We start from the raw sequence: 13,692 nt of genomic DNA, 5'->3' as shown, positions 1-13,692 counted from the left end.
CTAGAGTAAATCCCAAAGAACATGTGGTAATGCGAAAAACCATAAACCATCAAAGAGAACAACTAACTATCATGAAAGATCATAAATTATTTCATCAATAGAGAAATGTATAATCATTATTGATGAAAAAATCCTGAAAATGGCAAATCATTCAACATTAATAATAATCAAGCAAAATCTTGATAAGGATAAACTATCTTAGATGACAATCAATCATCACTAATGATCATCAAAGGCAAACACCAACTTACACATTAGAACTAATTGAGCCAAATTGCATTCCTTGATAGCTCTTTACAAATTGAACAATAAATATGAAAACTCAAAGAACTAAAAGTTTTGAAGAAGTCTATACCCAAGTCTCATCTAATAATGATCATGAGTTTTATATAAACTAACTTCAATGCCAAAGAAGAAATCATGGTACAACCTATAATATCCTTCTCAACACATCCATAAGCTAAATAATCCTTCATAAATCCATCTATAGAGACATAATTCACTTCCTGACAAACATAAAAAAAATCATCAATGATTAATATATACTCAATGCAAATTTAATAAGAATCCAATTAGTCCAATATCAACCACTAACTCTTCCTCTTGCAAGCTAGTATAGAAGAAGAGCCAAAACTCAACCTCTATAAAAAAATCTCACCTAGAACACAATTAATTTAAATTTGCTACTCAACTTGTTTTGAATGCCAACACAATTGATAACTAGCAAATGCATAAATACCAATGACATAAAGCTATAACAAATCATCAAAACTATCTATATTAAGACTAATGAAACTCAACATTAATCCTATAAAAAGACCTTTCATCTCACTCTAATCTCAACATCAACAATGTTAATAACATAGCATCACTTCAATGTCATTAATAGTGGAATAAAACCAAAAGAAAGTAAAAGTGAATCACTACTCAACACTCTTTAACAACTAAACTAACCAAAGTCCAAAATACCTTAGTATCCAAGACCAATTTTTTAACTAATTAGCTATCAAAGAGTGATTCACCACATTTAAGACTCAATGAAATTTAACACCATGGACTAAATACAACTAAGTAATATTGATAAAAGTAGAATTAACATGCTAACAAGGAAAAACTATGTAAGTTTAATAACATAATTCTCCGCAACACCATCTGATAAAACAAACATTGCTAAATCATTATTGAGCGAAGCAAGTGTCAAAAGTTCTCAATGAAATCTACATCAATCACTAATCTCACAATAACTAACAAACACTTTTCAACTTGCCTTCATAAAACCTAAACATTTAACTTATGTCATCGAGTCATTTACTTATTTATATGAAGGTAACACCTTAAATACAAAATATAGGAACATGGACAAGCACAGACTAAATAATTACTCGAATTCAATCATACAGCAATAAACCCACCAACAGATATAGTTAATAGCTCTGAATGTAACTGAAAAGGCTAATTATACATGATCAACTCTTAGCCTATGAGATGAATTTATATCTAAGCAATATGTGATGCAAGATTGTATTGTATAGGTACATAATTTCATAATAGACAAAGTTATAATATAGGTACTAACACCTCAACCGCAAACAACTAAGTTAGACATTACCATCTTTAACTAAAGTGTAAAGCTACCAAGACCAAGTCAGAGAGCTCACTACTCTTATAGTGTCTAAAGAAATCCAAAGTGCAACTTACCATCAAACATAACACTACAAAAGAATAGCACAAAGGTCACCTTTCTAGAAAAGTGCAATAATTACTTTTCTACACCATCTCTAAACTCTATCCAATTTAATTGCCTTAGCCCTAAAAAGTTACCATTCCTTCTAAGTTGCATCATACAAACTACCTACTAAAGTTTATAATATAAATAAGCTCATGCTACTCTTTTTTGACTAAACTCAAAACTAATTTAACACCAAATTATTCAAGGAACAATAGCAACATTCCTCAGAAAAGAAATAAGCATTGCAACCTAAGTTTTTCCATAGCAAGCCTTTCAATAGCAAGTTTTTGCACTGCCCTTAGTCCAATCTAAAAAAAGTTTATGAGAGAGCATGACAATAACTACTTAAATCAACAAATTAATCCCTACAATCTTGATTAACCAACTTATAGTCATGCCTAGGAAGGATCCATTAATGCTATGCTAAATAACTATGGACCAACTTATTTGCCACTCTTTGCAAACCTATGAGAGGTTTTTTTTTTACCCATGATAATATGGAATAACTTATGGTCACTATTGACAGGTTAATATTAATCCTACCAACTCAAAGTGTGCTTTCCAACAAGTTGCTAATGTGTGTTGCACACAAGCCCAAATACAAACTTGTACAAATAGAACACCTCAAATCCATCTTATGGGCCCAAGTAAAAGCTTATATAATAAAGTATAAAAAGGTAACCAAAATCTATATTAAAGGGATGTATGCAAAGTTATAGCAACCAAACATATACCCACTCGGATCATTTTTGCATCTTTGCATATGCAATGAGACTAGTTGCCCAATCTCATTGCATAGTACTCACTAAAACTCATCTTCTGATGCTAAATATAATGCACATGGTTTTACCCTTTACCCTATAATGATTTATCATAGAATAGCCATAGAGCAGAACATAAACTTTTGAATATGTGGGCCAAGTATAGCAAAGTAGAACCCAAGTTCAAAGCCTTGGGCCATTGAATAAAGGTATAGAGCTAAACTCTTGAGCATATAACTAAAGAATAAAAGAAAATTGAAGTATGGAACAATTCTTAAGCATACAACTTTAGGAGTGAAGGGACAAGGGCACAGAGTGACTTTTGAGCATATAACCCAAGGAAAAAAGGGATAGGAGCATAGAACAACATTAGAGTAATCTTACAATTCCCAACATCCTAATGTTGAGACTAACATGCAAAATAAATCCAAATAGAGTTTGGCACTATTTTAGTATACTAGTGGCTTAACATAAGGATATAAGTACTTTACCAGCTAGTATAGTATGGAGTTTGAGTTTGGACTCAAGCCGAATGTAAAATAAGGATAAGCATACAAGCGGGAGCTATACTATGCCTTAGATTAGTCGACCATGCCTAACCTACCCATTATCCCTATAACCCTACCCCCACCCCATTGTTGACAAATAACTTTTGATATCTACAGTCACATTCATGATATCAAGAAAGGTGACTGTGGTGGAGAATTAGCCTATACTAGTTTTAGTGGTTGAGCTACGTAATTTCCTTGGTATGGCTAATTACTATTGATGTTTCCAACACAGAGGTGGCTATTTCTTTGACATGATTTTATATAAGAATGTGCCAATCAAGTGGAAACAGTCACAAAAAGACAATTTTATGGCATTGAAATGGTTATTAAGTAAGGCTCTAATGCTTCACATTGCTGATCCATCAAAATCTTACCAAATGATGTGTGATGCAAATGGTTATGCATTGAGGGGAGTTCTTATGCAAGAGGAGCAACCTTTTGTATGTGGGAGCTAGACTTTGAATACTGTAGAGCAATGATATTTCATGAATGAGTAAAAGTTACTCTCTATTATTCATGCTTTGCAAACATGAAGGCACTATCTTTATGGTGTAGTGTTCATAATGTTGACTTATTATGAGTTTTTTATGTATTTATTCATATAAAAAGAGTTGAACACTAAATAAGCTCTCTAGATGATCAAACTCATGGTGTTTGGGGAGTTTCCTATTAAGCATCATCTAGGGAAATCAATGTGGTGGGAAGCTTAAGGGGCATGGATTTAGGATAAGGAACTTAATCTACTTTAAGAGCTCATAATGAAGCGGCAGTGTAGTGGAACTCTTGAGGTATCTCAAGGGGGATTAGGTGGTGAGGAACCTCAAGAGGAGTATAGCATAATCTAAAGAGGCTAGATCTTTTTCTTTTAGTGCTGATCAGAATAGCACTAGACACAAGTTCTTACATATATGTAAATGACTAAATTTTCCATTCTATTTTAATCACTTTACCACACATTTGACCATTTGGAGGAGTCACACTCACCACCTCTATAAGTCCTATTCTCGACTTGGGGATATATTAGCTTTATAAATGACATCTATGCCATTCAGCCTTTGGGTCACTCATGGACGGATGGCCCAGTCTTTGAGAGACAGGGCTGCGATGTAGGTGGTGTTGGACCACTGGTGTGACCAAAGTGAATGGGCGTGGCCTTAGTGTAATAGGCTGATATGTTGGTGGTACCTTGGGGTGTTAGTCACGGGACCAAATATGTGGAGCACTTAGACCAAGTGCAAAGGTTGAATGGCATAGAGGCTAACAAGTCCCAAGTCTTGAATTAGACTTATGAAGGTTCGGAATGAGATTCCTCCAAATGGTTGGAGGTGTGGTTAAGTGACTAAAGTAGAATGGAAAAATTAGTCGTTTACACACAACTTTAGCCTTAATTAAGTTCCCTTGCCATGTTTAACGTAGATGTGCTATCAGCTCAGACACTTTCCAGCCGTTGCTGACAAGGAAATGACCAACAAAGTTAACCACCTTTGCTGCTCTGGGTGTCACTCAGCTTACAAATGTGTGATATGCCCCTGCCTGCAGTGGCATAGAGAGAGAAGTTAGAGGCCCCAACCCTTCTGAGCAAAGAAACCAAACCCATCGGTAAAGTTTAGATAGACTACTGTAAACAGGTAGTTAGAGTTGTTTACATGCTCATGCCCTTTTAACGGAATAAGGAACATCAACAGAGAGGCAGGTGATGTAACCAGTCGATAGTACCTACCCCATGACTAGAGATTTCATCATACATACAAAGTGCTAAAGTTAGTCTGCTTATACTGGTCCAAACTCAAAGATCAATAGATGGACAATATCAAAGTCATAGGCAATAATATCTTAGAGTCTTAATTATTAGTGATTAAATCTTAGATGAAAATACAAAGGTATTTCAAGTAAGTTATCATCCAATAAACCAATATTAGTGTATAGAAACCACCAGGATCATCATAACTGGTATACATAGGATTCATTATCTAACAAAATTCAATAGTTAGTGTATCATCAAGAAAACTCAATGATAAAACTTAACTACCAAACATTGTAAATAATATGCTAAACAATTTACCAAAGACAACTAAATGAACATAAAGTATCATTGACTGACAAGCACAATACTCGCGAATGTATCACCCGAAAGAAATAACATCCCAACCTATCATAACTAACTCAAGCAATAATTAATAGAATAGAATGAATGTGGTAAGACCAACAAACACCCATTCATGCCAACTATCACAAAAGCCAATTTAAATAAATTCCGGTTAACAATACTAAGGAACCAGAGTTGCTCAAGTAAGTGTTAACAACATCTTACTAATATCTCAAACCCAAGAGACCAATCCAAAGCAAACCACAAAGTACATGTGGTATTGCAAAAAGCCATAAGCCATAAAAAAAAAAAACTAACCATCATGAAAGACCATAAATTATCCCATCCATGAAGAGATGCATAATCATAGTTGAAGAAAAAATTTACCATCCTAAAAATCGGCAAATCATTCTAGTGTTGAGGAAGGGTCCCCCAACGCTTGCTCAAACACAAAAAATGCTTCAATGCTCTTTGCAAAATGCCCCTCTTGCCCTTCTAAGGCAAGGGTTTTATACAAGGAAGATAAAGAATATTCTAAGGACCAGAATATTCCCTCTCTCTCTCACTCTCTCAATAGCCACGCCCTAACATGTGACCATGGTGGGTCATGCTAGCTCCAAATGCACAAGAACCCTCCAAAGAGTGTAGAGTGTACCTCTGCTACTAATGCAAAGTGTTGGTAACTGCATGAAATAGTAGAAACTCTAGAAAAAAAGTGGAAAAGAAAGAAAAGAGGTAGGTGTGAAGTTTGGAGATAGGGAGGAAAACCTGGTGGGAAACCCTGTAGTCAAACTAGACCTTGAAGTTGAAGAAAAAGTGCAAAAAAAATGTGAAAAGAGGAGGAAAATAGAGGAAAAAGAGTGAGCACCCAAAGAACTTAACCCATACGTGGATTTCGGCTCAGGAAAGTGTAATATGCAAATGCAGCCTCTTGATGACTTCCAATATGCTCCAAGGATTGGCTGAAATTAAGAAAGAAAGAGAGGTAGAAGAGGGGATGTGTTGCCCAAGGGCGGTAAGTGTAGAAATGATGAAAGATGGAGTGATATGGTGAAGCATCGAGATGGTGGTGGCAATCTAAAAAGGTGGCCATTGATAACCGTTGGCCCGTAGAGTAAGTGCTGACCTCTCGGAGTAGCCGGTAACTGGTAACTAGTAACTAGTAACCAGTAATTGGGGACCTGTAACTAGTAACCACTTGCTCTCACTCCTACTCCTGCGCCTGCTCCAGCATTGATATGGTGGAGCGCTAAGATGGTGATGGCACTCTGAGAAGGTGGCCATCTCTGAAATAAGAGTAACTGAAAAAGGCAACAGCTGAAAAGGATAGTGTTGGGTTGCCGGTAAAGGGAGGTGGCATGTGTCCACTGAGTGCTGGAGAAGAAGAAAGTGGCTTCGGCTTCTATGGCCTCGCCTAAAGATACACCTAGGTGCCTTGAGTGAACAAGCTCACCTGGTTGGAAGAAAGTCACTCCAGAAAAGCTAGTGCATCGTCGGCAAATGTTCGTAAGGATATCTTAGAAACGGCACGTCCAATTGAGGTGGTGTCTTTTGCTGCTGGTGCACGTATGTGTGTCCATGGTATGGTGTAAATGTGACCTCAAGCGGAGATGTGAATGATGGTGAAAGAATGAAAGATGCAAGACGGGCATCTAGAGATAAGTGTGGGCAACGCTGTTGGAAGTGATTGGTGATGGAACTGTGAGTGTAAATGATATGGAATGAGTGAGAGGAATGTGTAGGGTGTAGTAATGGTAAGGGAAGGGCCAAAGAACCTGGAACATGGACCAGGCCAAGCGAGGAACCTCCATACAAATGGCAATATAGCCTAAGCACAAAATCCAAGGATGGGCCATGGTCCAATAGGGAAACACTCTCTAAAAGTAAGAAAAGGAGTCATGAAAGTAAAGTGAAAGGAAGGAAGAAAAAGAAAAAGAAAAAGAAGAGAAGAGAAGAGGAACACCTCACCAGGTGAAGCATTTGAAGTGAGAGTGGTTGTGAGCATGTGGGAGCTCATGTCCATTAGCATCAACTAGCACATATGCTCCACCTCTGATGTGTCGCTAGACAGAATAAGGGCTAGTCCAGCAAGGGGAGAACTTCGATGGTGGCATAAACTCCTTGAGTAGAACAAGATCACCATCCTCGAATGGTTCGGCAGATCGCTAGTGATCAATGCCGGATTTGATCTTCTTCTTGCCTCGAAGGAGATGTTCAGTCATGGATTGTCGCTGTTCTTCCAAGGCAAGAACCTTCAAGTCACGTGCATGAAGCTTGTCCTCATTGCTAAGCTACACCGCTACTGCATATCGAAGTGAAAGTGAGAGTGATGGCACTTGGATCTCCACTGGAAGCACGGCCTCGGTGCCATAGACAAGGGAGAATGGTGTTACGGAGATGGATGTCTTGAATGACGTCTGAAAGGCCCACAATGCCATAACTAAGTGTTTATGCCAATGCCTTGGGTGATCCCCCATAAGCTTTGAGATGACTGTTTTCAATATCTTGTTGCTGGACTTCACTTGGCCATTGCACTCAAGATAATAGCTACTGCTCTTCACGTGCTTGACCTGCATCCGTTGGAGAAGATGCTGCATCATTTGTCCAAGGAAGCTGCTGCCACAATCAGAAATCAAAACGGCAAGAACTCCGAATTGACAAATAATGTACTCGTAGACAAACTTTGCTATAGACCATTGATTTGCCTATTGCAGAGGGGTAGTGTCAACCCATTTCATGAAATAGTCTGTCTCCACGATGATGTATCGTTGTCCTTTTGAGCTCGGTGGGTTGATCGGGCCGATGAAGTCAAGTCCCCACTGGAAAAAGGGACCTGGAGAAGTGATGAGCTGGAAAGGAAGACGTGGAACATGGCTCTGGGGGTTGAATTGTTGGCACTGCTCACACGCCTTTGCATAGGCCAAGCTGTCCTGGTGAATCCGAGGCCAAAAGTAGCTATGGTGCAAGAGGAGCTGTGCTGTGACCTGTCCTGAGATGTGCCCCACATAAGAGTGGAAAGCATGAAGGAGCTCAGGGACCTTGTGTTCCCCTACACACCACAACAAAACTTCTTGAGAAGTCCTCCTGTAAAGGTGTCTGTCAAGAAGGCAAAACCCCTATGCTCAGATCTCCAATGCCTTTTGTTGCACTGGTGAGGAATCTGCTGGGAACTGACCTAAATCACAAGTACACTGCAATGTCCTATAATGCTGCTAGGACCACAAAGGAAGTAGCTTTAGCAACCAGGAACTTGCTCGGATCCATCACATGCTTTTGCCCCATGTGAAAAGTTGGCTGGAACTCTTGGATGGTCACAATCCAAAATAAAGTATGAGGACTGTGAACTATTCATTGTAAAAGAAAGGTCAGCACATTAAAATAGACATGGAAATGGATATAAGCTCCAGCAAGAAAGTGACGAAATCGCTCTAAGGTGTAAATAATAGCCACCGCTTCTTTTTCTGCATCCACGTACTTCTTCTCAGTCTCCTTGAATGAATGTGAGGCATAGTATGTTGCATGTGGTGCCTTGCCAGGCTGTGAACATTGGCAAAGGCATACTCCAAAAGCCTCTATACTCGTTGTGATGTAAATGTCGAAAGGAAGTTGTCGCTTTGGTGGTTGGAGTACCGGGGCTGTGTGGAGGTGATTCAAAGGCTTGTTGCTGGGACTCACCCCAGATGTGCGGCATATTTGTGGAGGAAACGGCGAAAGAAACCCATTTGCCCAAGGAAGCTGTGAAGTTGCTTCATGTTGGTTGGTGGGTTCCGATCCAGAATCTCCTGAGCCTTGGCTACCTGGGGCTTGATCCCATCCTGCGAGACATCAAAGCCTAGCAACTGGCCTTCAATCACCCCGAATTTACACTTTGCCGAGTTCAATGAAAACCTATGTTGTCGGTAGCGAGTGAAGATCTGCTCCAAGTGCACAAGGTGGTCCTCAAAGGAGTCAGAGGTTGTGCACAGATTATCCATATACACCCTCAAGGTGCCTCCAATCAAGTCATGAAAGGCATATGTCATTTTATCTTCCCTAATTTCCCCATTCAACTTTTATTAGGACAATGGCGGGTTGTCAATCCTCAACTTATGGGTTGTTATGAAATTCCATACTCTGAAGTGTGTGAATGATATATAACGCTTTTTGGGCAAAATGCAAAGTCTTGATTATTTTGTTGATCATCTTTTTAATTGTACTGATTGTTAAAGTCATTAATATCATCTTTCATTTAGTTTAAGAACTAGGAATTAGCATTTATAAATCTTAAAGAGTTGTTGATAACTCCTTCAATTTTGGTGTATCTAGACTACACTTGACCTTTTATTTTGCATATAGATGCTTCTGATATTAGTCTTGTGGTGTATTGATGTAGAAAAGTATGAGTGTGTTTAGTTAGCATTATCCTATTGCATATATCAATATTGCATTATAATTAGTACAGATGAACCACTCCACAACATAGGAGTGTTTAGCAATAGTTTGGCATTTCAAAAAGTTTCATGTATATTTACATAGTTCTTATATATTATTAAAAAGTGATTATGTTATAATTGCATTATTATTGAAGTACAAGAACTTGGTTAGTTTTATTGTTCGGTGAACTCTAAAATTTCAAATATATATTGAGATTGTTCATCATTTAGGGAGTTATATAACTAATGTTAATGCTCTTTCTTAAGTTCCTCTCTCTTCTTCACTTTGTTCACTTGTTTTTTATAAGATTATTATTCTAGCATCCATGGATTTTCTAGATGAGGATTTTGTGCTATCGATTATTATACTTAATGTTTAGTGTCCACAAGGTGTGGCACAAAATTTATCTTCTCTTGACAAAGCTCATAAGACTCAAAAACTTGAGTCGTGGATCTAAGAGCTTTGTGATGGGTTTGAGAATCCTATATTAAATACTAATGACTTGCCATTTATATTCTTAATATTCATCTTGAGGACGAACTTTTTTATTTTATGAGGACTAATTATGATAATCATTTATGGCTAGTGGTGCCTTTAGTTTTACTTCCACTCTTTCTCTACACTTACCATGACTTTCATATTTTAGATGGGTATATATAGTATTGTCGTATTACTAAGAAGCTGTATAAGTTTTTTTATTGGCCAAAGATGTGACATGATGTTATTCAATATATATGTAGATGTGCCAAGTTTCCCCCTCATATTGTAGAAAGACAATTGGAGTTAATTACAATTTCCTATTTATATGAGTTGGTAATGTTAGATTTAATGGGGTATTTTCCATGGTTGACTATTGAGAATGAGTATGTCATTATCTCTTTGACTACTTAAACTTATTGGTGGAAATTAGTGCTCTTATTAGTGCATCTGCAACTACTATTAAATACTTCCTCCTCAATCGAGTGATGTTCCAATATTCTTTAACAGAATAGATTTTGTTAAATAATAGTCTTTTATTTATAATTGAGGCATTTCACATTTTAACATCTTGGTTGAGAATACATTACACTTTCACTAATGTTTATCATTCACAAATAGATGGTTTGGTGGAATAATTCATTTAGACCTTCAAAATGATGATTGCAAAGTACATAAATTTTTAACATTCAAATTAAGATAGTTATTTATCGTCTCTTTAGTATGCATATGTCACCAGGTACAAAGTTTCATAAATGTTTCACCATAAAACTTTTATATAATCATGATCCAATATTGTCAACAGAATTGAGTTTACCCTTGTTTGGGTGGTCATTCTCTTATACATCCTCACATTTCCATACACTTCAGATAAGAAAATTCAAATCCACCAATAAAGTATAAACTCACTCTCATATTCCCACACTTCAAGGAGTGTTACAAAAATGGAGAGAGATGGTCCCCCAAGTTACCCACTCAACCCTATGCCTGCTCCTTGCAACCTCACAAGCACAAGATTCTGTGGGCAATGATAGAGCCCTTGCCCTACTTATCATGTGGTTTCGAGCTGCTCCAGGGCCATTGATCCAAGCTCAACCATTCAAGCATGCATATCATGTTTGAATTGACTTCATCAACTGAACGGTCAAAGGAGTCCTTTGTAATGTAATGTGGCTGTAGTTAGTGGTGAGATTCCATGTTGTGGCTGTGGAGACCTGGGCTTGAATCCCAGTAGCCACAATTGCATTCTTTTTTGGTAAGCTTGTTGAAGTTTTAGTTTGACTTTATTTTCATGCTTCAGTCGAATTAATACATTTCGAGAAACACTGGATGCAACGGAGGCATGGCTGTTCTGCTACATTCATTGAACTCATCCAGAAGCACTGAAGAAGTACCTTTCTCCAAGTAGAGTGGGATGTGATCAAAACCAACATCTTGTTTGTTGGAGAAAAACCTCCCTGTTGTAAATGCCAGCCAAATAGCTGTTTCAGCCCCGGCTTGAGGCGAATGACCATTATTCCTCAACATATCAGTGCTCGTCAGCCCTGGACACATGCAATTCACAAAGATTTTACGACCTTGTTTGGGGAGATTCCATGCCATCGCTCTTGAGTAAGCATTGATAAGGAGTTTAGATACGCAATAGTCGTATGCTCCAAAGATCCCAGACCACCCTTTTTCTCTAAGTTGGCCATGCTCCACGTCCTCGATGAACTCCTCTGCCACTTCGTCCAAAGTTTCGACTGAGAGCTTGTCAATGTTAGAAATCTTATGTACCACGGCTTGGTTTCGAAGAGCCTGTTAAGCACCGAGAGTTTATAGCTAAATCCAGAAGAGACTTACATCCATTCGGCTTATTGCTGAACTCACATTGCCAAAGTTTTGGATGGATGACGGGCTTCTCACGTCCAAGACATGGAAGTGAAGCGTTTCCGGATTGATCTTTTGATCCTTCTTGAGAGAATTTAGAGCCGCCAATCCCCTTTGCTCGTCTCTGGATGTCAGGATTGTAGTCACTCCCTTGAGTGCCAGGCCTTGAACAATGGCAAATCCGAGCCCCTTGTTGCTCCCAGTCACCACCGCAATTGTATCTTTGGACCACCATCTTGTTGTCCAGGAAAAGAGCATTTGATTTACATGGAAGAGACTTGAGTCAAGAAAATGTAAGAAGTATTTCTCCAGAACACTTACCGCAAGTCCGCCATAGCTCAAGAAGGCAACAGTTGCACGCCCGGGTACAGAGAGGTATGTTCGATCAATCCTTTGCCTTTGCGGGCTCATGTTGATCTTTATTTGCAGATGGAAACAGTGTAGAAGTAATGGTGGCACAGCCGAGGAGCCTCCAATAACAAGGCTCATTTCATTCACATCTAGGAGTACTATTATCAATGCTGAACTCCTCTCATCTTTTCCCAGTTGACACTACAGATGCTCCACAAAGCGTCCAAGATGTCACTGTTCTCTAAGATGGGACCATGAAGTTCATGCCATGTTTCGTCTGAAAGGTTCTTGCTTATTTCTCCTTGACGTTCTTCGTGTTCGTTTCCAGAACCAATCTCAAACTAGGACAACATCTCCAGTCCAATCGACCACAAAAGATGAGATTGTGCTGACAATCCGGCACCATTCTCACGCAAGGAGATCAATTTTTTTCTCAGGAAATAAATATAAATCTAGTGGAATTATTTACCCACTTAACAAGTAATGTGGCTGTAGTTTAGTGGTGAGAATTCCACGTTGTGGCCGTGGAGACCTGGGCTCGAATCCCAGCAGCCACATGCATTTTGTGCTAAACAAAATTGTAGTCTGGTTCTTTATTCTTTATTCTTTGTTTGAGTTGCCAATCGACAAATCCCCGAGAAGACTTTTCTTTTCGAGCAATAACCCCACTGTCCTTTCACGCAAATAAAAGCACAAGACCAGCACCACAATATCCTGTTCCGCATCCTGTTTTTTATTTTTTTTCTTTTCCTTCTCTCGTTTAGCTCTTCGTCATATGTAGCAAATCTCATTACTATTAGAGCTGCTTTCACGTCCTCCTTCAGCACCTGTAAAAAGAGAGACATGAAGTTATCATGTCATTCCTGAGGAAGAAACACCGTACTTGCCTTGAGCTTTGCGTGTGTGGTTGAAAGACGTATCATGGTCTCGAGGGTGATTGGCAAAGTGCCTCCTGACTGTGGGAGAAAACATGAGAGAGTGAGCCCAGTTATTTATGTACATCAGAACTACGACTTCCCATAATTGCGTAAGCCTTGATGATTTTGGTTGATGCCTGCAAAGCATTGGAATCAAAGTGCCAACGACGCACGAGGGAGAAACTTACCTCTTCATTCACTTAGCTTTGGTTCGTTGCTACTCTTGGCATGATTTATGAACTTTTTAAAAAACTTATCGTTATTTGTAGACATTTCGCGCGAAGTTCTTGTTTGCCCCGTGCAAGAAACGATTACACAAACATCACAAACATCATAGTTCCTAATTCCTGTTCATTGTTCTCGACATTTCAAAAGCCATTGTCACCATTCAAAAACATACTAGGCTCGCTATTTACCTCCATCTTCGCTGGGTGCTTGAAAACAGTGCATTCGCAGCACATGCTCAGAAATTTTGCGGTCAGTATCAGTATCTGCATCCAATTGATCAAGAACAATAAACAATAAGTCGAATCGTACA

The 13,692-nt window shown here is 38.6% G+C and overlaps 1 protein-coding gene and 1 non-coding gene across 2 annotated transcripts; one reads left to right on the top strand and one right to left on the bottom strand.

Moving 5' to 3' along the window:
• Positions 1 to 11,322: 11,322 nt before the first annotated feature.
• Positions 11,323 to 12,297, bottom strand: LOC9661382 (granaticin polyketide synthase putative ketoacyl reductase 1). The gene is made up of 2 exons (XM_024661026.1): positions 11,923 to 12,297; positions 11,323 to 11,814 (listed from the first exon to the last, which is right to left on the bottom strand). The coding sequence occupies exons 1-2, from the start codon at positions 12,295 to 12,297 to the stop codon at positions 11,323 to 11,325; spliced, it is 867 nt and encodes a 288-aa protein (XP_024516794.1).
• A 425-nt stretch (positions 12,298 to 12,722) lies between these two features.
• TRNAH-GUG lies at positions 12,723 to 12,794 on the top strand. The gene has a single exon. It is a non-coding gene; the product is annotated as a tRNA-His (tRNA).
• The last annotated feature ends 898 nt before the right edge of the window (positions 12,795 to 13,692 follow it).

This window comes from Selaginella moellendorffii, unplaced genomic scaffold (assembly GCF_000143415.4).
Source record: "Selaginella moellendorffii unplaced genomic scaffold, v1.0 SELMOscaffold_2, whole genome shotgun sequence".
NCBI classification, from domain to species: Eukaryota; Viridiplantae; Streptophyta; class Lycopodiopsida; order Selaginellales; family Selaginellaceae; genus Selaginella; species Selaginella moellendorffii.
Note: the sequence above shows the minus strand (reverse complement) of the source record. Positions and strands in the feature narration are given on the sequence as shown.

Coding starts and splice junctions, on each gene's coding strand:
- LOC9661382 (XM_024661026.1), bottom strand. CDS start 12,297: ATGAGCCCGCAAAGGCAAAGGATTGATCGAACATACCTCTCTGTACCC. Junction 11,815..11,922: donor TTCACTTCCATGTCTTGGAC/GTGAGAAGCCCG, acceptor GGTGCTTAACAG/GCTCTTCGAAACCAAGCCGT.